At 31.7% G+C, this 25,496-nt stretch overlaps 1 protein-coding gene across 7 annotated transcripts; it reads left to right on the top strand.

Moving 5' to 3' along the window:
• Positions 1–9,263: 9,263 nt before the first annotated feature.
• Positions 9,264–11,276, top strand: LOC141698451 (uncharacterized). Of its 7 annotated transcripts, none has more exons than XR_012565121.1 (4): positions 9,264–9,443; positions 10,119–10,178; positions 10,726–10,775; positions 10,874–11,276. XR_012565121.1 is itself a non-coding variant. In XM_074503146.1 (4 exons), exons 1-4 carry the CDS (start codon positions 9,341–9,343, stop codon positions 10,942–10,944), a joined length of 354 nt encoding a protein of 117 aa, XP_074359247.1. In that variant the 5' UTR covers positions 9,264–9,340; the 3' UTR covers positions 10,945–11,276. The 7 variants fall into 7 exon arrangements, 3 of the variants coding, with proteins under 3 accessions (XP_074359247.1, XP_074359246.1, XP_074359245.1); XR_012565119.1 differs by having other exon boundaries at positions 10,119–10,212; XM_074503146.1 differs by having other exon boundaries at positions 10,077–10,212; positions 10,880–11,276.
• Positions 11,277–25,496: the final 14,220 nt, after the last annotated feature.

Genomic DNA, 25,496 nt, shown 5'->3' with positions numbered 1-25,496 from the left:
TCTAGTGACTCGAGAAATTTGGAAGCTCGAAAATTTTTTAGTTCTCCACTGCAGCAAGCTATACTGAAGAACCGGGAGCTAGTTGTTACACCACATTTTGGTATATCCTAATTATCTCCAAATTTCTAATATTATTAATTATTAATTTCGATTAATAATTATCATTTAATACTCAAATTTTATCCTCTCCCTGAAATGAGGAAAGAATCAATCACAATGAATAAATAACGGAAAATATCTCGAGACAATATCTTTCAAATCAAGGAAGATATCACAATGCCAAGATTAAATCAAATAAAATCGGTAATTAGCATATTAACGAAACTTATCCCTAAAGTCTCGCAAGGATAGACCCGAATTTCACAGAACTGCGTAAACTTGATCTATTATAAATTGGTACGCAAGCATCTTGGCAAAGAGATTCGATGCACCGAGACAAATCGAGACACCTCCCAAGTCCATTCACCATACTTTTTAATATATACTTAAAATAATTTTTTACTAAACTAACACGTTTATTTAAAATAAACTAAATATTAACTGGGTATTGGGCCGCGTACTAAACTACTTCGTATCTGATTGCATCTCGGAGATTGTCTAACAGAATCTTGCAGCATAAGAATACTTTGACGTATCATTAAAATAGTAAAAAAACAGTCAAACCCTTATCATATAATTCAGATTACTATCACATAAATACTAAAACCGTTCTTTAATTTTTAGTAATCAATATTTGTGTGAAGGAATAAATGCATGAGTATAAGCATTCACTAAATTCTGGTCAATCGATATCCGTGTAATCGAAGTACATACTTGCTTGAATTGCGATGTCTGATCTGGGAAAGATTTCCCCGCCTGCAGCTGATCATGAATTAAATCATTTTTAATTAAATCAATCTAATAGCGTCGGAATGCTCAAAACGTTTTATCAAAAAAAGTAAGTAGGTGAGATGGGATCTGTGATAATGAAGGGTTCGCGAGTACCGGTCGTGCTGGATAGAATCTAATTCCCTTTGCTTTGCAATTGCATGCAGACACCCAGCTTTTCCTTTTCGTTAACGTTCACGTTAAAAGCAACTCTTCCCCTCTCTCTCATCCTGGCGCCCTTTAATTTATGTACATGGTTGGTTACATGGCTAACGAACAGTGTTCTAAAAATCGGTCTAGGCGGCCGCCTAGGCGCTAGACGGTGGTAAAACGTCCCGACTCGGATATAGGTGGTAATTTAGGCGTTTTTTCAAAAAATCGGATCAAAATCGGGATTAGACGGTCTAGGCGGTCAAAAATCGGTCCTAGACGGTCAAAAATCGGTCCTAGGCGGTTTAGGCGGAAAATAACTAAAAAAATATTTTTTTTACGTTTTTATAATTTTAAATCATTAATTTCATAATTTCACACAATATCATGTCAATTTATAATATAAAGTATTGGTAAGAAGTAACAAATAATCTAATATATTTATTTTCTCACTTAAAATATAAAAATAACATATTATAATTAATTTAAAAGTGTGAATTAAAATATAGTTAATATTGTAAACTCAATAATTAGTACATAACGCATGTCAAATATGTAGATATTGTTTAATACCATTCTAATTTCTTTTTTCAAACAAATATTTGACATGTTGATCATTATATAATTATAAAAATTAAAAATAATATTTATATTCTTCCGATTAATGTTCCGATTAATCGGTCCGATTAATCTTCGACTTGCCGATTAATCTCTCGAAGGTACCCTCACCGCCTTGGCACGCCTAGCGATTTCTGGAACACTGCTCACGAGTCCTATGATTTCTGCAGCCTTTCAATTTCAGTTTTTTTTTAAAAACACATGCACATTTTATTGTCGTTATTGAGGACGGATTTATGTAGCGATCAACGAAAACAAGTGTTCTCGCGGAATAAAAAATTAATAATTTTTAATTAAAATTTTAAGATATAAATTTTTATATTTTATAAAGTGTTCCCACTAAAAAAGTTTAATTGCCCCTATAATCATTATAAATCTTTCATAACTTGAATATATTTAGTTTTATTTATAGTTATGATCATAAATTGGAGATAAAATGGTTGAAATATTAATTTTAGCACTTCAATATAAAATAAATTCGATATATTCAGTAAAAATGATAAAAAAATTGAATTTGAATCGGTATCATAATTAATTATGTACATAATGTCCCCCAGATGTCGGGTTTGGGATCATGACTCAGCGCGTTCGATAGTTATTAGTTTATCATTTAAGATTAATTTGAAAAATAAGAAAGCGGCATCACTAGAATTGTTTATTGGACTGTCATTACCATTATATGAATCATAGATAATTAAAGAGACTAAGTTTTATTTTGAGAGAATTACTGAAGTTCCTATATAGAATTACAAGAATTTTTAAAGATTTTTTTAGAAATGTAACATTACTCTGTTTTGAATAATCTTTTAAATTCTTTGATAGCTCGTAAATATTTGTTTAACTAAAAATTTAAAATTCCAATAGAAATCAAATAAGCCGGGACCAGAGCTATAATCAACTCGGAACTCATTCCGTCTATGGTAATTATACAACACTACTGATTACTCCGATAAAGTTCATTTATTTTAACTCGGGGATTCCGGGGACTGGGGAGTCGCATTCATTCGTATGTATCAGATATACATGCAGAGCTAATCAAAACAGACATAACTTGTACATGCACACGTGTATATGCACCACGAATACCAAATACAAATTTGGATTTTGATTACATTGTATCTTTACTACAATAATACGTACGTCCTTGTACAACAAACCAATCTGTAAATGGCGAAGCTCTTTTGTTCCACTTTTACTATTTTCTAGGTGGCTATGAATTCGCAAATAATAACTTATTAAATGAGACTACCCACGTTAAAAAGCAGTGTACGTTAAAAATGCATATGCCTGGTCTACAAGGATCAAAATGCACATAAATTTTAAAATTCTGTTTTATTATGGGGTTTTATATCAAGTCGGCCATCCGATTCGTCAAAATATCTCACTTAGACCACCATTTTCCATTACGACCCATTTGAACCATTAAAAAACTAATATATATCACGCCGTTATATTAATAAAAATAGTTAACGGTGATGCTGATGTTTCAGCTGACATGGCGTTGAATAAGCAACGACTAGCTTGACTGACTTCTCGTTGACCCCTGTAAATATAGTAAACATACAAACACAGTATATATATTAGGGTTCTTGATAAAAAAAATTAATTTTCTCTTGAATTTTTGCATAACTTTGTAATTACTTCTCACCTTATCATCATCTTCGCTCATAATCGTAAACCCCCATGTCTGCTTTTTCAAACTCGTTAGTTGTTAAGTCTTATAATAACTTGATTTTTTTATTTTTGTGGTATGAATGTTCGAGTACTTATGTCATGGACTTCCAAAAATCCAGGAAGAGGTTTCTGGAGTTGTGGTAAAAGTAACGTATAAGTAATTACATTCGTATATTCACTTATTACTAACAAATAATAACAAAATAAACAAGTCGCACAATATGATCGAATGAAACATTTTATTATATAAAACACAAATAAACAGTATAGAGAGGACTAATGATTACCTTGTCGAATGATGTTAAAGAGTGATAATTGGTGTCCAGATTTTGTTGAAGATAGATACGATTGACGATTGAATGATGGTTGATAGTGACGATTGAATGAACTCGCTGCTTAGGGTTTTTTTTAGCCTCAAATTAACCCGCCAATATCTCAGTTTATTTATTTGTTCGGGTTATTTGTTTAATTTATTAGGGTTTCTTTCACTTGTGTTGTGTCACTTGATAGTTAGTCCAACGTGGAACATACGTGGACTACCAGCTCACCACTTCTGGTTGTTTCTGCTTGAACTAACGGAAATTTTAAAAAACTTAACTTTTTCTATTAATTTATTTAGAAAAGGATAACGGCGTGATATATATTAGTTTTTTAATGGTTTCAATGAGTCGCCGTGAAAAATGGTGGTCTAAGTGAGATATTTTGACAAATAATGGTGGCCAACTTGATATAAAACCCTTTTATTATGTTGAGCATTTTTAAGAATATCTCAAATTTAAATTTTAAAAATAATACTATAAAATTTTCTTTCAACTTAGTGTATTATGCATTTCTTCAAAATAGAACTCCCTTATATGGGAGAACTATAGAGAACCCTTAATTCTATTAGAGAATTTCACCAAATTTGTTGCTAATGTAGAATAATAATTATATTTAAATATAATAAAATGTTTAACAACTGAAATTCAAAAAAAATAATTGATTTTAAATTTGATTATATTGTGGAATAAGTTTGGATAAGTGTGAGTTTATTGTGATTCTACAACCACTTTAAACTATTTCATCAAATTTCAATAATTTTTTAAATAAAAAAATTGTGCAACTTCTTTTTTAATTTGGTAATTAAAATTTGTAACTATATATGATGAAAAATGAAATAAATTATTTATTTATATTTTGTAAATAATGATTCTCTACAAACCTCTATTTAAAAATAGCCATTGCCACCCATCACCCATCTATCTATATATAATAGATAAAATATTAAAATTTGGTAGTCGGCGATATTGGTAAAATTAATTACCCTTATTTTTAAAGCTGTTTTAATTTAAATTTTAAAAGCTAATCAAACTACAAATCTCACAAAACCTACACCTTTTACTTAAAAACATAATTTTCTCGACCATTCTATATAATAACGTCGAACTAAAACAAATTAATATACACTTTCATCTCGGTTAAAAATATTTTTTGCAATTGATCTAGGATAAAGCAAATATGAACTGAGAAAATAATTAGATCTAAAACAAAATAATTTATACTTATGCGAGCTAACATAAGAATTTTACCACTGGTCCATTAAACAAAAGTTAACCTAATATATAATTAGTTGAATTTAGCCTGTATAATAAGTTTTAGGCTAACACAGAATACTGTATACGAAATTAGAGATAATTTGTTGGTCTGTATAATAGCGGTGAATTAAAATAAATCAATATCTAGTTTCATCCGATCTAAAAATATTTATAAAATTGATCCGGGATAAAGTAAAAACAAATTCAGAAAATAATTAGACCTAAAATAAAGTAATATGTATTTTTATCCGAGCTAACATAAGAATTTTATCACTAATCCGTATTTAAAAAATATTAAAACAAAATAAATTTAAATATAATTAATTATATTAAGGCGATATAATGAGTCTTAGGCTATTACAAAATAATATATCCAATTAATTTGTTGTTTCCGGCCATGCCCCTATGACATGAGTCTTAAATAATGTATCCAATTGATACGTTGTTACACCAAGACTAAAATATTTAAATACCAAGAGATTAACATTAATAAAAAGCCATAACGGCACTTACAAGAAGAGATACTACTAGGGTGAGGAACAACTTCTACCAACCAAGTTGAAACTCGGGCATAAAACCTAACTTAAACCTAAAACTTAAACTAACTGGGAAAAGCAAGTTCAACAATGTCTTAGTCGAAATATTAAATATAATATAAAATATTATATCCTAATAATTTAGGACATATTTATCTTACTTGAACTACAATAATGTGTCTTATTCTCATTATATATTTAATATTTTATTATTAAAAGTTTACTTTCATCATTAAAGTATAATATATAGTAGAGAGAGAAAGAGAGAGAGTGTACCATAATATATAATAAAATATGAAATAGGGTAAGGAGAGAAGTGACTTAAAAATAAGGTTTTGTCCTAGTGATTTGAGGCATCACTAGGACAATGTTGGATCAAATTTTTTTGTCATATGCCTTAAATTTCAATTTAGGACATATAAGGCATCTCTTGGACTTGTTCTAAGAGCAACTCCAACAGAGTAACTATATGTGAATTTAAAAGAACCACTAGTGATTCCTTATCTTGCTTTTAATAATAAAAAAATCATTTCTCTCTCATTTTCTATTTCAAATGCATAACTAGAGTTTAAATATAATAATAAAATATAAATAGGATATACTTATAAAGGATGTTGTTGGAGTTGAATTACAATAAAATATCATAAAATACTAGGATCCATTTTTATAGTAATATTTTTGAGGAACACGTTAGGACTCTATTGGAGTTGCTCTAACAAAAATTAGCTAAGTAAAAGTAAGATGGCAAACATAGTACTTTTGGAAAGACACTTTAACGATATTATGTGGGGGCGAAAATTACAAAAAACCTCATTTGTGTATTCTTAATGTGTGCTCTTAATGTGTGCTAAAGAAGAAGACATGCAAATAAGATTTGCCCAATGGGTCGACCCGTTTAGCTATTTTAAACTAATTAAAAAAATAGGTTTTAATACATATAAGGCATGTTCTTTCATTTAATAAATATAAAAAACTAATTATGTCACATATCATATCATTCTGATCCACATTCAACGCTAACAACCAATCAAAATTCATAATCTGAGATCCTCAATCCTTTTTCAGAAAATAGTTATACTTTTCTCAAAAATTTCAATTCGTCAATTATATTTATTTTCTCCTTTTCTTCTCCATTAGGTGTCTATGAATCTATATTCATGTGTATATAGTTTTGTGTTTATAGATATTTAATATGGTTTTTTATTATTTGTTTATACATATATTTGATTGTATGTTTAAATCGTCAAAATTATGAGTGTTTTTTTCGCCTTTTTGCTTATTAAATGATCTGTATTTTTCATGTTTGTGATATATACGATACAAAGATGATGACGATGACAAATATTAGGTTAGAGGTATGGCTTTCATCAAATAAATAGGTATAGTTCTTAAACATCAAGTTTTCATATCAATTTTTGTAGTTTTAAACGAATTATATTAAGGATTTATTGATATGCCACATTTTTTTGATACGGTCTACATGTTTGATAAAAGTTCCGAATAAAGTTTATTTGATAATTGATTAATTATTCTAACTCCTGTTCTTTTCTAAAAAAATTCCAGATTACAGATTGATCATGGTTTGATCATATGTTCTTCAAACACTATTTTAAGGACCGTTTGGGGAAAGTAAATTTACATTCATCCGCGATCGCATCATATGATTGGGAAAATAAACTTTAATGAAGGCCATGTGTCCTTTTTTATGTGTATGGATCAAGTTTAATTCGGATTCTGATTTCTAAACCAATTGTCTTTAATTATGAATTTATGATTATAATTGGCAGTCGCAACAGAAGGTTTATGTTAACTATGTATTTGCATATCGTCTTTCAGAGCTCTGTAGATCATTGAGTCTTGTTGAAGTAATTGTGCCGACGCTTAATCATGGTGCCAAACGAAAAACACCTCCAGCAAAGGAGAGAAATAAGTCATCAAAAGTGCATGGTGGTATCCTTTTTAATCTCTTTTAAAGATCTGACAAAGATCTATATTGCACTACAGTATTGATGATACAGTGTCTTTCTCAGCTAGAAATACAAAATTGGTAATCAATGCTCAAATTGATGAAATTTGTGAAGGGTTTTTAGCACATAAACGCAACGAAAACGTAAATTTCAATCTTAAAAAAAACCGAAACCCTCCGCAGGATCCATGCGAAAAATAATATTTAATTCGTAGTTCAGTATGTTTACCTTAAGAAGTTTTATGTTAATGGAAAAATGAAGGTCTTTAATAGCGATCCAAGAACGATGAACGGAAATCCCTAGCAGCTGCTCCTCAAGTGTGAAGCACTCCACCGGTATCCACCAAGAGTACAATATGATGGAGGAGGAAGAGGTTGAGAGAATTTGTTGCCTCCCTCTTGTTCTACTTTAGAATTAGGGTTAATTATTTAGGTTGAGGCAAATAGGGTTTATAATAGTATATTTATAGGGAAAATTTTCAGCTGAAAATTTTCCATAAAATATTATTATTATTAACCCTTTAATTTATTATTCTTATTAACCAATTAACTAATAATTAAAACACCTTTTAATCATTAATCCCTTTTCTAAACACTTTATAAAAATAATTCTCTCACTTGATTTAATTTCCAAAATTAAATTCTTAATTAATAATATTAAGAATTAATTAAATCTCATTTAATCAATTATTAAATCTGCTAATTAATTATTTATTTCACAAATAAATAATTATCAGCCATTATTAATTAATTCCTCCACCATTAAATCATTCTCTTTTATGGTGTGACCCTGTAGGTTCAATATTAAGCCGGTAGTAGAAATAAATAATAATAAAACTATTTTATCATTATTTATAAATTCTCTAATTCATTAAATATGATTAATTAATTAATCATATTTATTCTACATCGTGAGGGATACTTCTCAGCATATCGCGACTATCCGGATAATACGAATTCACTGCTTAGAATACCAAGAACCTATTCAGTGAATAGTTACCGTACAATTAATTCCTTCTACCCTGCAATGTCATGATTAAATACAAGGCATGGAACTCGTGTCAAGCCTATCTTATTTAATCATATGCTTTCCCATTCACTATGCTTAGTTCTAATTAATGTGAATTAGAAATTCCTTTCTAATTTCATTCACTCTGGCCAGAGATTCCTGAACTAGCATAAGTGGATCAGCATTGAACATTCTCTTCCTTCACTAGAAGGGGTAGATCCTTTATTGATCATACACTATCTTCGTGTACAAATTCCTATACCCAGTAGAGCCCTTATAATTGTCCCTGGAGACTAAGAACTAAACCAAAGCATAGTTCAGTGTACACAAGATGACTATGATGACCTCAAGTCTAAGGATACTTGTACAACTATCACTATATGAACAACTGCTGACACGTGAGTGAACTCCATCAGTTGTTCAGCTGTGTGAGTCATGTTCAGTGAACTTATTCTATAATAAGCACCTACATACTAGCTATAGTGTCACCACACAAATGTCTATGAGAACAGACATCCTTCATTATGAAGCAAACATAGTATGTACCGATCTTTGCGGATTACTAATTACCAGTTAGTAATCCTACGACTAGGAAATATTTAAGTTTAGAGTTATCATCTTTTAGGTCTCATTATTATGATCTCATCATAATTCATAAAAAGCTTTACTCTAAACTATGGTATATCTTATTTAAACACTTAAATCGATAAAGCCCGCAATAAAACCAAAACAAGTCTTTTATTAATATCAATGAAATTAAAACAGATTACATAAAAGTTATTCCTAAATCATCATACATGATTGGACTTAGGACACATCTCTTACAATTTGTAAACATGGGTCCTGCATGATACAAATGGATGAAACATATTATTTTAATTTTTAAATAAGGATAATGATTTGTAGACCTTAATTTTCTTTAGTCCAACCAACTTTGGCTCAAGAAATGAAACCTTCAAAAACTGTTGGTAGCCATGGAAGTGCTCCTTCAGGCTCCCGTTTAAAGAAGCAAATGCAATTGACTTCTTCCTCCTGCAATGGAACAAAAGGTTTGTTTCTATTTCTCTTCACACATTTTCCAGGATGAAGTTTATCCGTTATCATACCAAACTATTTAGTTGTGAAATGTATATATGGTTATATTGAATTATTTTGTGTAATATACTATTTCATTATAGGCGTGGAATGCCTATTCATTATTGAAACTTTAGGCTTTTCCTGGGCTACGAGCCTTACTAAAGCCCTTGGCAATTGGATGACATACAGTTAATGGAAAAAAATTAGAAGTTTGTTGTCAAATTTATATCGTCGACCAATGTTAAGTTTCATCTGCATGACTTGAAGAACAAATATCCATTTATTGATAATTAGGTCTTTAGGTAGACAACCTAATTTTATTTTTTATTATATTACATGCTTAATGCATGGATACACATCAAATCCAGACATATAAAAAGCATATACAGTACCACCTGGGACATTGGAATATCAATTCTTTACCATCTAGTAACATGAGGGATCGATGACCACTCGGGCACATTGAATGAACTTTTTCAAGTACTAGATTGATTGTTATCCTATGTTGGCCACTATTATTTGTTATATTTAAGGATTCTTTTACTTTTGTGCTAACTTCTATGAAAGGCATAAGTTATTATCTCTACACAATCCTTATTACACAGCTCAGTATTTTGATTTTCGGCTCAAGAATTGCCCCCGTGCAGATGAGATGCTTATGATGGATACTCCAGAAATTAATTCCGAATTTATAGATGGAGCGGCAGGTACAGAGGAACCCCCGCTAACATATGCCAAGTTGTATGTCTTCACTGTTCAGCTTCTATTAATATATGTTATGTTTTTGATTTTTTAACTAATCCTGCATTCAGATTCCTATGGTTATCTAAATTCTCCAATGCCCCACTCCCACCGACAAGTTCTCACATAATAAACCAATATTGTGCTTCATTATCTTTGATGCAGCTAGCAACACAGTGCTTTGACGTAGCACATGTGACATGCATAAGTTAGTAGTCAAATTTATTTGTAACTAGGAGTTATTCATGTGACTTAAGGTAAACTGTAAATGCTCTGCTTTTGCCACACTCTTTAAATTTCTATAGACCTACTCATTTGTAGTTCTATTGCTATCTTGCTATTGTTTGATTCTAAATATTACATGACTCAATATATTGTTAGTGATTTGAAACAGAAAAATTACTGGAACCTTATGGAAAGTTATAGTTCAGTAATTATCGCTTTTTGTGCAAAAAGTGTTTATCATCAATCGCGTCTTCTCTAAATGTAATGCAAATTTTATGTATGTTGTAGGTTAGCTGCTGACAGTCAACTAATATTGGATCAATTAGGAACTGCAAAAGGTGTAAACAAAAATATGTTTTTAAATACCCAGGAAGCACTTACTTGTAAGGCCCTGTTAGATATATTTGAGATGTCATGTCTAATCTGTTGTGTTTAGTTTCAGAACCTAATATCAGGACTTACTGGAAATCAGAACTTACTGAAGTCAGAACTTATATCAGAACTTAAGGCCGTCAGGATTTATATCAGGACTTAAGTGCGGGTACTTCAGATAAGGAATACAGCTGATTTACAGGAGAGGATCATGACTAAAATAATAGAAGATATGCATGAAGAGTTGGACAGCTAGAAGACTTGTAGAAGATAATATCTGATTGATATATTTTAGGAGACAAAATTATATTCCATATCAATTAGAAGATATCTTGTAATTGTGTACTATATAAACACAGCTTAGGGTTTACACTATAAGTGTTATCATTCACGAGAAAGATTATACATTGTAACCTAGCAGCTCTTAGTGATATTGTTCATCACTGAGAGAGTAGTTTAACCTACTTTGTAACATAGCTTATTATATTGAATAAACTTGATAACTGTTACATACTTGTGTTTAAAATCGATTTAATTGTATAAACACTATATTCAACCCCCTTCTATAGTGTTGTGTGACCTAAAAAGTGGTATCAGAGCCACTCTGTTGATTTATAAACAGTGAGATCCAGTTTACAATCATTTCTGAAGAAACACAAACTCCACCTAAGCCCACCAAAACTCAAGATACTCAAAACAATCAAACTCATAGTCGATATGAGAGTATTAGGGTTCCCATACTGAGAGCATCTGAGTATCCTATATGTAAGGTAAAGATGTTTATATTTCTGGAAGCCACAGATCCAGAATACCTTGATAGAATCAATGATGGACCATATAAGCCTACCAAGATTTCTGTTGCAGTTGCTGATCAACCAGCAAAGGTGATACCAAAGGAGAAAAGTGAGTACACAAATGAAGATATCTCATTTATTGCCAAGGATGCAAGGGTAAAACATCTGCTTCATAGTGCAATTGACAATGTCATGTCAAACAGGGTAATTGGATGCAAGACTGCAAAGGAGATATGGGATTCTTTGGAGACAAGATGCCAGGGAACTGATGCAATCAAAAAGAACATGAAGACTATACTCACACAAGAGTATGAGCATTTTGACTCAAAAGCTGATGAGTCATTAACTGATTTATATGACAAGTTTTCCAAACGCTTGAATGATCTGTCACTGGTGGACAAGGAATATGATCTTGAAGATTCAAATCTAAAATTCCTTTTAGCTCTTTCTGAAAATTGGGATTTGAAGTCTACTATCATAAGAGACAACTATGACCTTGCTGAAACTACTCTTGATGAAATTTATGGTATGCTCAAGACTCATGAACTTGAGATGGATCAGAGGAGCGAAAGGCATGGAATAAAGTCAAAGATAGTTGCTCTTAAAGCTGAGGAGGAATCTCCTAAAGTGGTTGTCTCAAAGAGATGCAAAGGAAAGGCTCTCATCATACAGTCTGATTCAGAGTCATCATTTTCTAATGATGATGATTCAGAATCTGAAAATTTATCTAAAGTGGATGTTGATGCAGAGATGATGCAACTGTGTGCTCTTATGGTGAAAGGTATCTCAAAGATAGCCTACAAGAAATTTAGAAAGGGCAAGAAGTTTTCCATAAAAGGTGGAAGTTCTGAAAAGAAAGGGAAGTTCAAGAAATTTAGAAAGGCCACATCTCTCCTGACTGCAAGAAAGGAAAAAGTCATAAAGGCCAGGCACTTATCACAAAGAAAAAAAACTGGGCAGACACTTCAGATTCTGAAGAAGAGGTGAACTATGCCTTGATGGCAAATGCTGATAGCAGTTCTGATGCTGCTGAATTGAAGGTACCTTAATCAACTCTTGCTTTTCATATTGATGATATTTCTGAGCTAAGATTATATCTTAAAACCATGTTCATTAGTTTTAGAGATCAGACTTTAACAAATGAAAGATTAACATCTGAAATTCTTGCTCTTAGAAACAGAAATGACTACTTAGAAAAAGAGTTAGTTATGTTCCATCAAACTCCGAAAGAAAGAGATGAGGCTTTGTATGTTAGAGATGAAGTGCTAAAATTGAATAAATCTCTTAAATCTGAACTGGAAAAGGAAAAGGAGATAATCAAAACTTGGACTAACTCCGGAAGAACAACTCAGAAAATCTTAGAAAATGGAAATTAGAAAGAAGGACTAGGTTGCCTAGATGATAAAGAAGAAAAGGAAACTGTGTCATCTAAACCAAACTTTACCAAGAAAGCTGAAAATCCAAAGGTAAATCCTGTTAAATTTGTTACAAAAACTGATATGTCAAAATCTGAAAAGATGAATGATTCTAAAACAGAAGTCAAAGAAAAGTCAACTTATGACAAATTAAAACAGGATAAACTAGCTGAAGTACATATAGGTTTAATGACAAAGAAGCAGTTTAAGCATAAGCTGAAAGAGATTAGAAATGTGAACAAGGTAAAGAAAGCTAGGAAAAATAGGAATGTAAAGGAAGGTGTAAATAAAAGCAGTAATTTTATGCCTGTTCCTAATGCTCCTAGAAAGAAATGCTATAACTATGGGAACTCCAACCATCTTGCTTCTTTTTGCAGGAAAAATAAAGATATAAACTCTTTACCCCCTAGATCAGGAGTTAAGAGTCAGTCTGTTAGGTTTAAACCACAAAATCCTTGTTTTCATTGTGGTAGTTTATGGCATTCTATTTATACTTGTAAGGAATATCATAGTTTGTACTATGATTATTATCAAATAAAACCTTCTTTGAAGAAAGTTAGTGTAATTCCTTCTAGTGTAAATTCTGATGCAAAGTCTGATATAAAGCCTGATAAGAAGCATGTTAGCATAAACTCTGAAACTAAATCTGCTGCAAATGTAACAAAATTAAAAAGGCCAAAGGATCCAAGCAATTCTGGGTCCTTAAAATGAACCAATAGTGGTCTTTGTGATTACAGGGCAACAGGAAAAACATCCTAGTTCTGGACAGTGGATGTTCAGGACATATGACTGGAAATAAAGCCCTGCTATCAAACTTTGTGGAGAAAGTTGGCCCAGGAGTTTCTTATGGAGATGGCAACATGGGAAAGACTCTGGGATATGGCAATATCAATCTTGGGAATATCATAATTGAGTCAGTAGCTCTTGTCTCAGGACTTAAACACAATCTGCTAAGTGTGAGTCAAATATGTGACAGAGGTTATCATGTGGATTTATTTGAAGAACACTGTGAAGTTGTAAGTAATTCTACAGGCAAAGTGGTTCTTAAAGGTTACAGACATGGTAACATATATGAAGCCAGACTTTCAACAAATTCTGATGGTTCTGCAATCTGTCTGTTAAGCAGAGCATCAATTAAAGAAAGCTGGAATTGGCACAAGAGACTTGTGAGAAAGATCTTGTGAGAGGACTGCCAAAATCAGTATTTGCTCCTGATGGTCTTTGTGACTCTTGTCAAAAGGCAAAACAAAGAAAATCTTCATTCAAAAGCAAAACTGAATCCTCAATTCTTGAGCCTTATCACTTACTGCATGTTGATCTATTTGGTCCAGTCAATGTCATGTCCATTACAAAGAAGAAATATGCTATGGTTATAGTGGATGAGTTCACAAGATACACTTGGGTGTATTTCTTGCACAAGAAGAATGAAACTGCATCTACTCTAACTGATCATGTCAGACAGCTGGATAAGTTGGTCAAAGATTCTGTTAAAATAATAAGGAGTGATAATGGCACTGAGTTCAAGAATTCAATCATGGAAGAGTTCTGCAAAGAGCATAGAATAAAGAAGGAATTTTCTGCACCTGGAACTCCACAGCAAAATGGAGTTGTAAAAAGAAAGAACAGGACTCTCATTGAAGCTGCACGAACTATGCTTGATGAAGCAAAGCTACCAACCTATTTTTGGGCTGAAGCTGTGCAGACTGCTTATTTTACACATAATGCTACACTCATAAACAAGCATGGAAAAATACCATATGAGATGGTGAAGAAAAAGAAGCCAAATCAGAAATACTTTCATGTATTTGGTTGCAAGTGTTTTATTCTTAAGACTCATCCTGAATAGCTGTCAAAATTTGATCTAAAAGCTGATGAAGGAATTTTTGTTGGATATCCACTTTCCACAAAAGTCTTCAGAGTCTACAATTTAAGAACAAGGGTTGTCATGGAATCTATCAATGTATCTTTTGATGATAAAAAGATAATCGGACTTGAAGATTTCAATGATCATGATCAGCTGAGATTTGAAAATAAAGATTTAAATTCTGATTCTATAAATTCTGATGACCTAAGTCCTGATTCTGTAAGTTCCGACGGGTTAAATTCTGATGTCATTGAAACTGTGGTAACAACACCAAAGGAAAATGCACCTGTTCAGGGGGAGCAAGCTGATGAACATACCACATCTCAAGTCTCTCAAGAAGCATCAGAACCAATCACTGGCTCTTCAAGTTCTGATTCATCAAGTTCTGATGAGCCAAATTCTGATAATTCTGGAAACTCTAATTCTTCAATTCCTGAAGGATCTAACTCAAATTCTGAAATTTCAGAGAGTATAACTTCAGGGGGAGCATCAGAAAATGCTGATGGAGACAGCATGGATCATGGGGGAGGATCCAGTTCTAGAGATCAACTTCCATCTGCAAGAAAGTGGACTAAATCACACACACCTGACTTAATAATTGGAGATCCTGAAGCAGGTGTCAGAACTAGAACAGCAACATCAAATGAATGTCTCTATCATTCCTTTCTATCTCAAACTGAACCAAAGAAAGTGGAAGAAGCTCTTTAAGATGCTGATTGGGTGCAAGCAATGCAGGAAGAGTTAAATGAATTTGAAAGAAATAAAGTCTGGACCCTAGTGCCAAGACCAAAGAATAGATCCATTGTTGGCACAAAATGGGTGTTCAGAAATAAAACTGACAGTGATGGCATAATTACAAGAAACAAAGCAAGGCTGGTTGCTAAAGGTTACTCTCAACAGGAGGGTATTGACTATGATGAAATATTTGCTCCAGTTGCTAGATTGGAAGCCATAAGAATCTTTTTGGCTTATGCTGCTCACAAGAACTTTAAAGTCTTTCAAATGGATGTGAAAAGTGCTTTTCTCAATGGAGAATTGGAAGAAGAGGTATATGTAGAACAACCTCCAGGCTTTATAGATCCAAAATTTCCAAATCATGTCTACAGGCTTGACAAAGCACTTTATGACCTTAAGCAAGCTCCAAGAACATGGTATGAGACTTTAGCTCAATTCCTTCTAGAAAGTAGATTTACCAGAGGCACAATTGATAAAACTCTGTTATATCTCAACCATGGAAAGGACTTACTTTTGGTGCAGATATATGTTGATGATATCATCTTTGGTTCTACAAATGACAAACTCTGTGAAAGGTTTGCAAAGCTAATGCAGTCAAGATATCAAATGAGTATGATGGGAGAACTTAGCTATTTTCTGGGACTTCAAGTCAAGCAAAATGAAGAAGGTACTTTCATAAAACAATCCAAGTACACCAGAAATTTACTCAAGAAATTTGGAATGCAAGACTGTTCAACTGCATCCACTCCCATTGTCACTGCCACCAAGTTAGATAAAGATACTGGATCATCAGTAGATATTACTAACTACAGATGTATGATTGGCTCTTTACTCTATTTAAATGCAAGTAGAGATGATATCATGTATGCTACCTGTCTTTGTGCAAGATTTCAGGCTGATCCAAGAGAACCTCATCTAATAGCTGTGAAAAGAATTTCCAAGTACCTAAAGAGTACAACTGATCTAGGATTGTGGTATCCTAGGGAATCAGATTTTAAGCTAATAGGTTACTCAGATGCAGATTTTGCAGGATGCAAAATAGACAGGAAAAGCACTAGTGGAAGCTGCCAATTTCTTGGAGGAAGATTGGTTTCTTGGTTTAGCAAGAAATAGAAATCAATTTCCACATCAACTGCAGAAGCAGAATATATTGCTGCAGGAAGCTGTTGTGCACGGATTCTTTGGATGAAGAATCAGTTACTAGACTAAGGGTTAGAATATTCTAAAATACCCATTTACTGTGATAATCAAAGTGCTATTGTTATGACAGGTAACCCAGTTCAACAGTCAATGACAAAGCACATCAGCATTAGGTACCATTTCATAAGGAAACATGTGATGGAAGGTACAGCGGAATTGCATTTTGTCGCAACAGATCAACAACTAGCAGATATCTTCACAAAACCACTATATGAAGCTACTTTTACAAAACTGGTAAATGAACTTGGAATGGTTTCAGGTTCTTTCTCAAAATATGTTTAGTTTTTGTTCTCATGCATCAGACTTTATGATCAGTGTTTACAGATTTTTTTATCTCCATGTAATATATGCTTAAATTATAATATATTAAATACTGATTATTATCTGATATGATTCTATATATTCTGATAGTGTTTTGAATGTTCTGTGACTATTCACTCCAATGAGGATTATTTGTTAAATGCTGACTTAGTAGTCTTTAACAAACTGTGTATCCCATGTTTGAATTAGTTGTTTATGTGGAAATCCATAACACAAGCAAACTCTGATTTTGATCTTAGTCAAATTTACTTTGTGTATCTTATTACTAAGTCATAAACTAGATTATTGCTTCTCATCTGTCAAATTCTGATGTCAGTAAATCTTAAGGATGAACTACATGCTTGATAAGCCTCACTTATCTGAAGAAAGCAAAAGAAAAGAAAAATTGAAGTTAGGTACTCCTTTGAGATCTAGAGTAAATATGTGAAAGGGACCCAAGTGCATTGCTGGTATTAAGTTATATGCATTAGAAATGCAAATAAATTTTTCTTGGTGACTTTTCACATTCTCTGATTACTGGAGAAATACTCTAATAATAGCATAAATTCTGATAGCAGTTGTGACTCATTTACACTGAGAAGCCACTGTAAAAAGAATGTCAAAAGATGCATAAAATGAGCACAAACAGTTGAGGTGGACTCTTGCATAAATTTATTCTATAGTAGACTTCAAATTAAAGACAGATTTTAAGCATTTTTCTTAGTTATGCCTTATTTCTAAGATATCTGAAGTCTATCAGACTTTAATCTTTATTTGATCATTTGCAATGCACACACTCTCACTCCATATGAATGATGAAAATTACTGTGGTAATCTTTATTTGATCATTTGAAAATGCACACACTCTCATTACATACACAATACCATAACGCTGATCAGATATACTCGGACACTTTAGAGTCCACTTATAAATGGTGTATATAATTATTATTAGAAACATCATAGTAATAGTATATTGCCTAATGTCCATGTGTGTGTTTTAAATACATTAGTTATCTCCCAGTTACTCTTAATTGGCTTATTGAGTACAAAAGAAGCTACATTTGACGACTTCGCTTCTTATTGTACTTCCAGTTCAAACCATATGGTTCCACGGATACTGTAAAGGATGCCGTGATCCTGCCTTTGTTAAATTTTCATCACAGGTCTATAAAATCTTGCCATAAAATTTTATATATTATTTATGTTTTTGGGAGTCCGGGAGGGAATCTGCTTATTTTAGTGGCAGGCAGTGTAACACCCCCAAATCCGGGGTCGGGGATTCGGGTTGTCACGAGTTCCATTTCCCTTATCAATACTTAATCTTAACAGTCAACCAACTACTGCGTACTGTGTTCCCACAATATACACACACACCACAAGTTATAGTCTCAGCGATGAATACCAAAAATAACACAAGTCATTTTATTCCACAATTATAAGTCATTACACCTCAAAAGGGTTTCTGAATAAATTTACATATTCTTTGCCATTATTACAATTCATAATATACATAAGTATGGTACATCAATAATTGAAAACCTAGCCAATTGGTAGTTCCTACCTCAGCTACGGCGGCATCAACGCCTACAGGAAACTGCGGAACGTTTCCTATCCGCTCGCGAATTGGGAGCTTGATCCTGTTCATCTTGTCTATCTGTTGTTGTGTGATGAAAGAAGAAAGCAAGGGTGAGCAACAAGCCCACCGAAATAATATGTATAATAATTAACAATATATGAGCATTCTCATAGTACTCAAGAAAGTCTTGGTTAAGAAGAAATGAACCAAGTTGATATCTTAACGCGACCAAGTCGCAAAATATTCAGTATATACATACATATATACTTTTCACAATCTTTGAAATCCTCTGACATGTATAATATACACAGAGTTCCAGTTTATAACTGTATAAAAATATCGTTGCAAGGTGATCTCATATATCTAACCTTGTCTCAATATTTTTCTGAAAATCTTTGATATGCATAAGATAATCATTTACTAGATATAAGTTTAAAAGATGAAATTACAAGATACTCCAATATACTTATATCTTTTCCGAATACTACTTGAACTACCACCGTTCAAGTTATAATTAGTTTCAAAAGTTCATCACACTGATGAGACTACAAGATAAGACTTGAATATATTCAATCTTTGAAATATCATTATAAATAATGAAGTTACGAGATACTTCATTAAGTCCTGATATATATATACACACCTATATATATATATACATTTCATACACTCCTTGAAAACCTCTGTTATGAAAATTATAAACAGAGTTGTAATATCCAATGAATTTGAAAAGGAGAAAACCTTGGCATAAACCTGATATCTTGCTGATCAGGCAAAGATACCAATAAGTAACCTTTTATACTAGTAGATGGACGAATTCCCCACTGGTCATCACCCTGGTCGTAATAGGACCTTATGCTGGACTGCCACTCAGCCACTTAAGCATTTGATGGACTCCCACTGAGCTACTTACACTTTCATGGACGCCCATTGAGCCCATGTTGCTTATGCCGACTCAATAGATGGACTTACTTCCCGAACGTTGGGTAAGTAATCAATTCATTTATCAAAACAGCAACCTCGTTGCGAATATAAAATACACCACAGAGCCGGATCCCTTAGGTTTTGAGCGAGTATTTAAATCCCCTTCGAAAGGAAGATCTTAAATATAAAAATGAGTTTTGGGATCCGCTCTAACTCTTAAAATCATTTTGAAGACTCAAAAACATTTTTAAGAATGTTTGGAGTAATATTGATTTAATGAAATAAATCAGTCCCGATATATTAGAAAATATCTGAATATTATTATTTAAATAATATTCCCATAAGGATAATATTTATTTAAATAATTTGAAGTAGAAGTTTTTAAAACTCATACTTGAAATGAATATTAAATTACCAAAGATATACTTATACGAAAGTACTATCTTTATTTGAATAATCGAAAATAAGTTTGATTATCGAAACATTATTCTTTAATGGAATAAAGAATATTATTTAGTAAATAATCGGAGTCATAAGTACTTGAATGAATATTCAAAATAATATTCATTTAATAAAATAAACTGAGTCATAAGTCCTCGAATGAATATTCAAAGTAATATTCATTAAATAAAATAAACCGAGTCATAAGTCCTCGAATGAATATTCAAAGTAATATTCATTAATAAAATAAAGTTATCGAATAAACCTTATTCGATTAATAGTTTTGAAAACTATATCTATATATATATATAAATATATATATATATATAATATATACTCGGGAACATCGACTCCCGGTTTTAGAAAATGTTCGCCTTTAGGTCCCCTATACTAAAGGTATACGCAACTACTGCTTATCTCTAGCATAGGTATTATGCAACTATAAGCATTTGAATCAACATATATATATCAAGATTACGAAACAGACATGCATATATACCATATCACATGCTCCAATATATCGCAAGATTTGCTAATTAACCATCATTCATCTATCACAAGATAATGCATATACATATGTATACATCACAACAACAGTATAACGGGTAGAAAACTTGCCTGAGTGCTCTCGGATAGACTTAAGCTTAGAGTGGGTCCGATAACCTATGAACAACAACATAAGTTGGAATTAAACCCCGGTCGCTTAAGAAACTAGACTTTAACCAATTGAACCCTAACGTTCGCTTATGGTCACTCCTACGCTTAACGAATCACCTAAGTCGTTCGAGTACCCTCGGCTCCACCATTTTTAATAAATTAACCATTAAGAGTTTTAAGGCAATTCTTTCGCGAGTACCTTACCAACTGCCTAATCCACTTAACATAATTATTTTATATCCCAATTAGTCATTTAAAGTCCTTAACCAAGGTTTCAAAGTAAGGCGAGGGGTAATGGTTCGTTCGCGAAACGCCGTTACTTAAAACGGTCGTTTCTCCTAAACCGTACACCGGATTCAAACGAACCACATATCAAAACGAAGCTCGTAACATGAACTATCTAATCATGGCAGTGGTCAAAACCTAATAGTGAGTTCTCGGGTCCTGATGTTAAGAACAAAACAGTCTAAAGTAAATCGGACATTACAATGGCTATATTTACGCGATTACCAATTTTTATCCTACTCCAAATCAACCACCAATCAACCACGATTCAACCATACAACCAAACTCCATACATACAATGCTACAACAGCTCCAAAAACTCAATATTTCCAATTTACACTACTTTCCAATCATGAACTAAAAGCTTACATAAGTTCTTTAACTAATCAACAAGATTTACAACTCTAAACACATCACAAAACCAACACATCTCTAAATACACAATAATCAAGCTTCTCATGAACCATTCCAATCACAAAAACTCTAAATATACAAAAGTAGGGCTAGGGTATGAGATTATACCTTCCTTGGTGAGTAGAAGTAACTAAGGAGCTTGGAATCACCCTTGAAAGTCCTTACCAAAGCATAATCTAAACAAAAACTCAAGAACAAAATTTCAAGTTCTTGAAAAACACTATTCACCAAGAACTTTGATGAATTGATTAGCTATGTTAAACATGGAATCTTGAGCTTAAACTTAAGGTTCATCTAAGTTATAAATTATGGAAGCTAAAGAAACAAACCTCTTGAATTATGAAGGTGTGTAGCTTGATTTTTGAAATTTTTCCTTTGCTTTTCATGGAAAAGCCGAGAGCAATAGATGGGGGAAGAAGAGAAATGAGTTTGTTTTGGTTGCTTTTGATTTTGGTGTTTGTGAAATGAATACTTGGTGGAGATAGCTTTGATAAAGTGATGACATCACTTGGATGACCTCACCTCCAAGCCACATGTCTTTCCCTTAAGGTTTGATGATGTCACCTTCTCTTTTAACCACTTGTTTTAGCTTTTCTTGGAAGCTTCCTTCCCATTCTACTTGTATGTGCTTGTCCCTTGGTCGTTTATTTATTTTACGGTTCGCTTAACTCTGTTCTCTTTCGTTGTTTGAGGGATCACATCCGGGATCTTCTTATTTGGGTTCCCCTAAATCTTTCTCAATATCTTATAATCCTTTTATGATCCTCTCTTATAATCCTTGAATTTAAATCCCTTTAACCATGTTACCTTATATTCAATTCCTTCGATATCTGGTGGATTTTCGGGAAAAATTAAAGTGTTCGGATTTGGATTCTGACGATCTTTACATACACTTATATACCACATAGAGTACTAATAATATCTCAGAAGATCAAGAAAAGAACCCCTACATAGTGTAGTATGAAAAGTTTTCTTATTCAGCATAATCAGCAAAATCACTATTCATAAGGGTTTAAAAAAATTCCAAAAATTGGGGTTATTACAGGCAGTGGTAGCCGGTAGGAAATTCTTTACTGATTTTTTATGAAAAACTCTAAGATGGAAAATCTGCAATCATCCATAAGTCTCTTAGGTTTCATATTTGGCCACTGATTGAATATAATTTAGTTACCCTCTTTCACCTCTGCAATCATGTTACCTTAACCTTAATAAATAGTCAATGAATTTGTCTTTAAGTATCTCCTATTAGATTTGATTATTTCATGTCTTTCATCTTTTTGAAATTCTATTGTGTTCCTCTTATTCAGTCCTTTACAAGTGTACATTATCATACAACTGATTTGAACATATTGGTTTTTTAAAATAGGTTGGGGAAGAAGAGAAGACCGACAAACGAATAAATCGTGTAGGAGAGTTCTCTCAGCTCACACAAGGGTATTTAGTAAAAAGTGAAGAGAATTAGTGCAATGTCCAATTTCTCTGCATTGGTACCATGACATGTAAAAAATGTATAATGTATAAATAGTTGGATGTGTTCATGTCTGAGAAGCCAGTGGGATTTTTGAACAAAAAATGTTATAGTTGCTTCAAGTTTGATCTCTAGAATCTCAAGTTGGGCAGAGCCATGCCCAAAATTTTTGGTACTCAGACAAAATTTAGTGTTTTCATGTAACATGTAGTTTTTGCTTCTGAAAATTTACCATAGATTTGCCTTTTTGGAATGCTCAGACTTAAATTAGAAATTTAGTAAAATGGTAACTGAAAAATAAAGCTTATCATGTGTATGACCCTCAGAAAACAAGATAATGAAGAGCCTCAGTGTCTCTTAACATCTAAAGCATTGGTTAGAATTTAAAAATTTGAGTAAATGCAAAACTACTTGAATGTTTAATCTTAATTATTTTCAACTTCTAATTACAGAGCAATCTGAAATGAAAATTAGTTGTGAAACTATAAGAGTTGCATTCTTTGTGAAAGTATAAGAGTTGCAGAGGTAATATCCCTAGCATCTTCAATAGGAGAAAAAAATAGTATGCGGTAACTATTATACATAATCTATATTATGCTATTATGTAAAGCATACGTAAAAATAGTTTCTCATCTACAAATACTTACTTTAATTATCCGTTCAAAGAATTTAGAAGTACACGTAGAAAAATCAAACTATAAATAAAAAGAAACACTTGGAGGAAGTCTTATCTCATTCAATTTTTTAAAAATTTAAAAACCACTTAACTAACTTAATTTATAATTATTACTCCCTGTGTTATTTTTAAAAAAATTTAAAATTTGAAATATATATAATTATTTAACTACATAAATAAAGTAATTTGGTATTTTTATAAAATTACTCGCATCAGAATCATCGTTCACAAAATGTTCCTATAAAATAATATATATCTTATATAAAATTTGAGGCGCCCTTAAGAAAGATCGAGTTATTTGTAATATACAATTAGATTAAGGTAAAAAATCATCTTATACTGAATTTGAAATTTTATTTTTAAAATTCTTAATTAAATATTGAAAATGAATAAAAAAATTGTTGGGACATAATAAGTATTTTAGAGAGAAAAATAAAAAATCGTAATGAGAGAAAAGTTACAAAATGATGAGAATCATATTTTGTGATGAATTTTAGATTTTACTTCATTTTAAAAATTAAATAATTTATCTAGCAACACAATTATTTTACACATAGTAGAATTTGTAACACTATTTCAAAAACGGAGATAATGCATAGTTGGATTTTGATATATATTATAATAAAATAATATTTTTCTTAAATTTATTTCTTTTAATTAACTTTCTATTTTTTATCATAGGTAATCTGCAGCCGCTACCCTTCGGGTGCGCACTGGATAAACCCTACGGGCTCACGCAATAGCCTGCAAACCACGTGAACCAAGGTAAACCGCATTTATGCGACATGCTATAGCTGAGGAGGCTTTATCATAAATTCTCCTCCCGTGGGATTCGAACCTGTGACCAATAGGATAGTTATCCCCTCTTTAACCAACTGAGCCCATCCTTGCGGGATAATTAACTTTCTTTTCAATTCGTTTTTGTCAATATTAATATTAAATTCAAAGATACGTTGTGAGACGATTTCGAGTAATGTTCTAATGTAGAATTATATTAAATAATACTAAGTAAAACTCATATATTGTAATAAGTTTTCAGATCAAATTTTATTCCAAACATAATTAATTAAAGCAAATGAATATTAATTTAAATGCATAATAAATTTAATGAGAGTTACTTAAAATGATGTGAAATTATTGCACAGTTTAATATTTATACATCATAAACTTATGATCATATTACATTTTTTTTTAAAAAAATCCGTATGTTATTTACATAAATCTATACTATACTATAATAGCCGGAATATAGATAATTTGGTTCAACAGTTTGGTTCAACGATAATTCCCTAATTTTGATTATTACAAAAATAGATAAATAGTGTTATATATCTAATAAACTACTAAATTATTAAACTACTACTAAATATAGTATACTTATCCTACTAAACTACGAATACAACTTATGCTATTATTAAAATATATAAATAATAGTGTTATATATCTGCTAAACTACTAAATTGTTAAACTACTAGAAATAGTCTATTTATTCTACTAAATTACGACCATATGTTATTCTATTATTTTTATTATAAATTTATAATCATTATATATTTATATAAATATTTTTAAAATATAATATAACTGGATAAATAAAAATTTAAAATATTAATGGGAACCCTTGTATCGCACATGATTTAACTAAATCGTTTATTACTAGATTATATATATTTTAAAGACAATTCCGCACATAAATTAAATAATAAAGACTATTATATTTCAATAGTCACGATAAAAATATATAATAAAATTTATATAAAAAAATTTGATGATGATATTTGTATAATGAAATGGGAGAAGACGTTATTAGCCCTCTCCAGTAACATATGTTATATATTTGGAAAGAATAAAATAAAAAATTTGTGAAAATTATACTATGATACGAATCTTCGAACCTTATTTCAAGTAAAAAATAATAATTATTAAATCAACTAC

Source organism: Apium graveolens, chromosome 11, assembly GCF_009905375.1.
Source record: "Apium graveolens cultivar Ventura chromosome 11, ASM990537v1, whole genome shotgun sequence".
NCBI lineage: Eukaryota > Viridiplantae > Streptophyta > Magnoliopsida > Apiales > Apiaceae > Apium > Apium graveolens.
The sequence above is the reverse complement of the archived record's forward strand: the minus strand, read 5'-3'. Positions and strand labels throughout refer to the sequence as shown.

Coding starts and splice junctions, on each gene's coding strand:
- LOC141698451 (XM_074503144.1), top strand. CDS start 9,341: ATGAAACCTTCAAAAACTGTTGGTAGCCATGGAAGTGCTCCTTCAGGC. Junction 9,444..10,076: donor CTCCTGCAATGGAACAAAAG/GTTTGTTTCTAT, acceptor CTTATTACACAG/CTCAGTATTTTGATTTTCGG. Junction 10,213..10,725: donor CCGCTAACATATGCCAAGTT/GTATGTCTTCAC, acceptor TGTATGTTGTAG/GTTAGCTGCTGACAGTCAAC.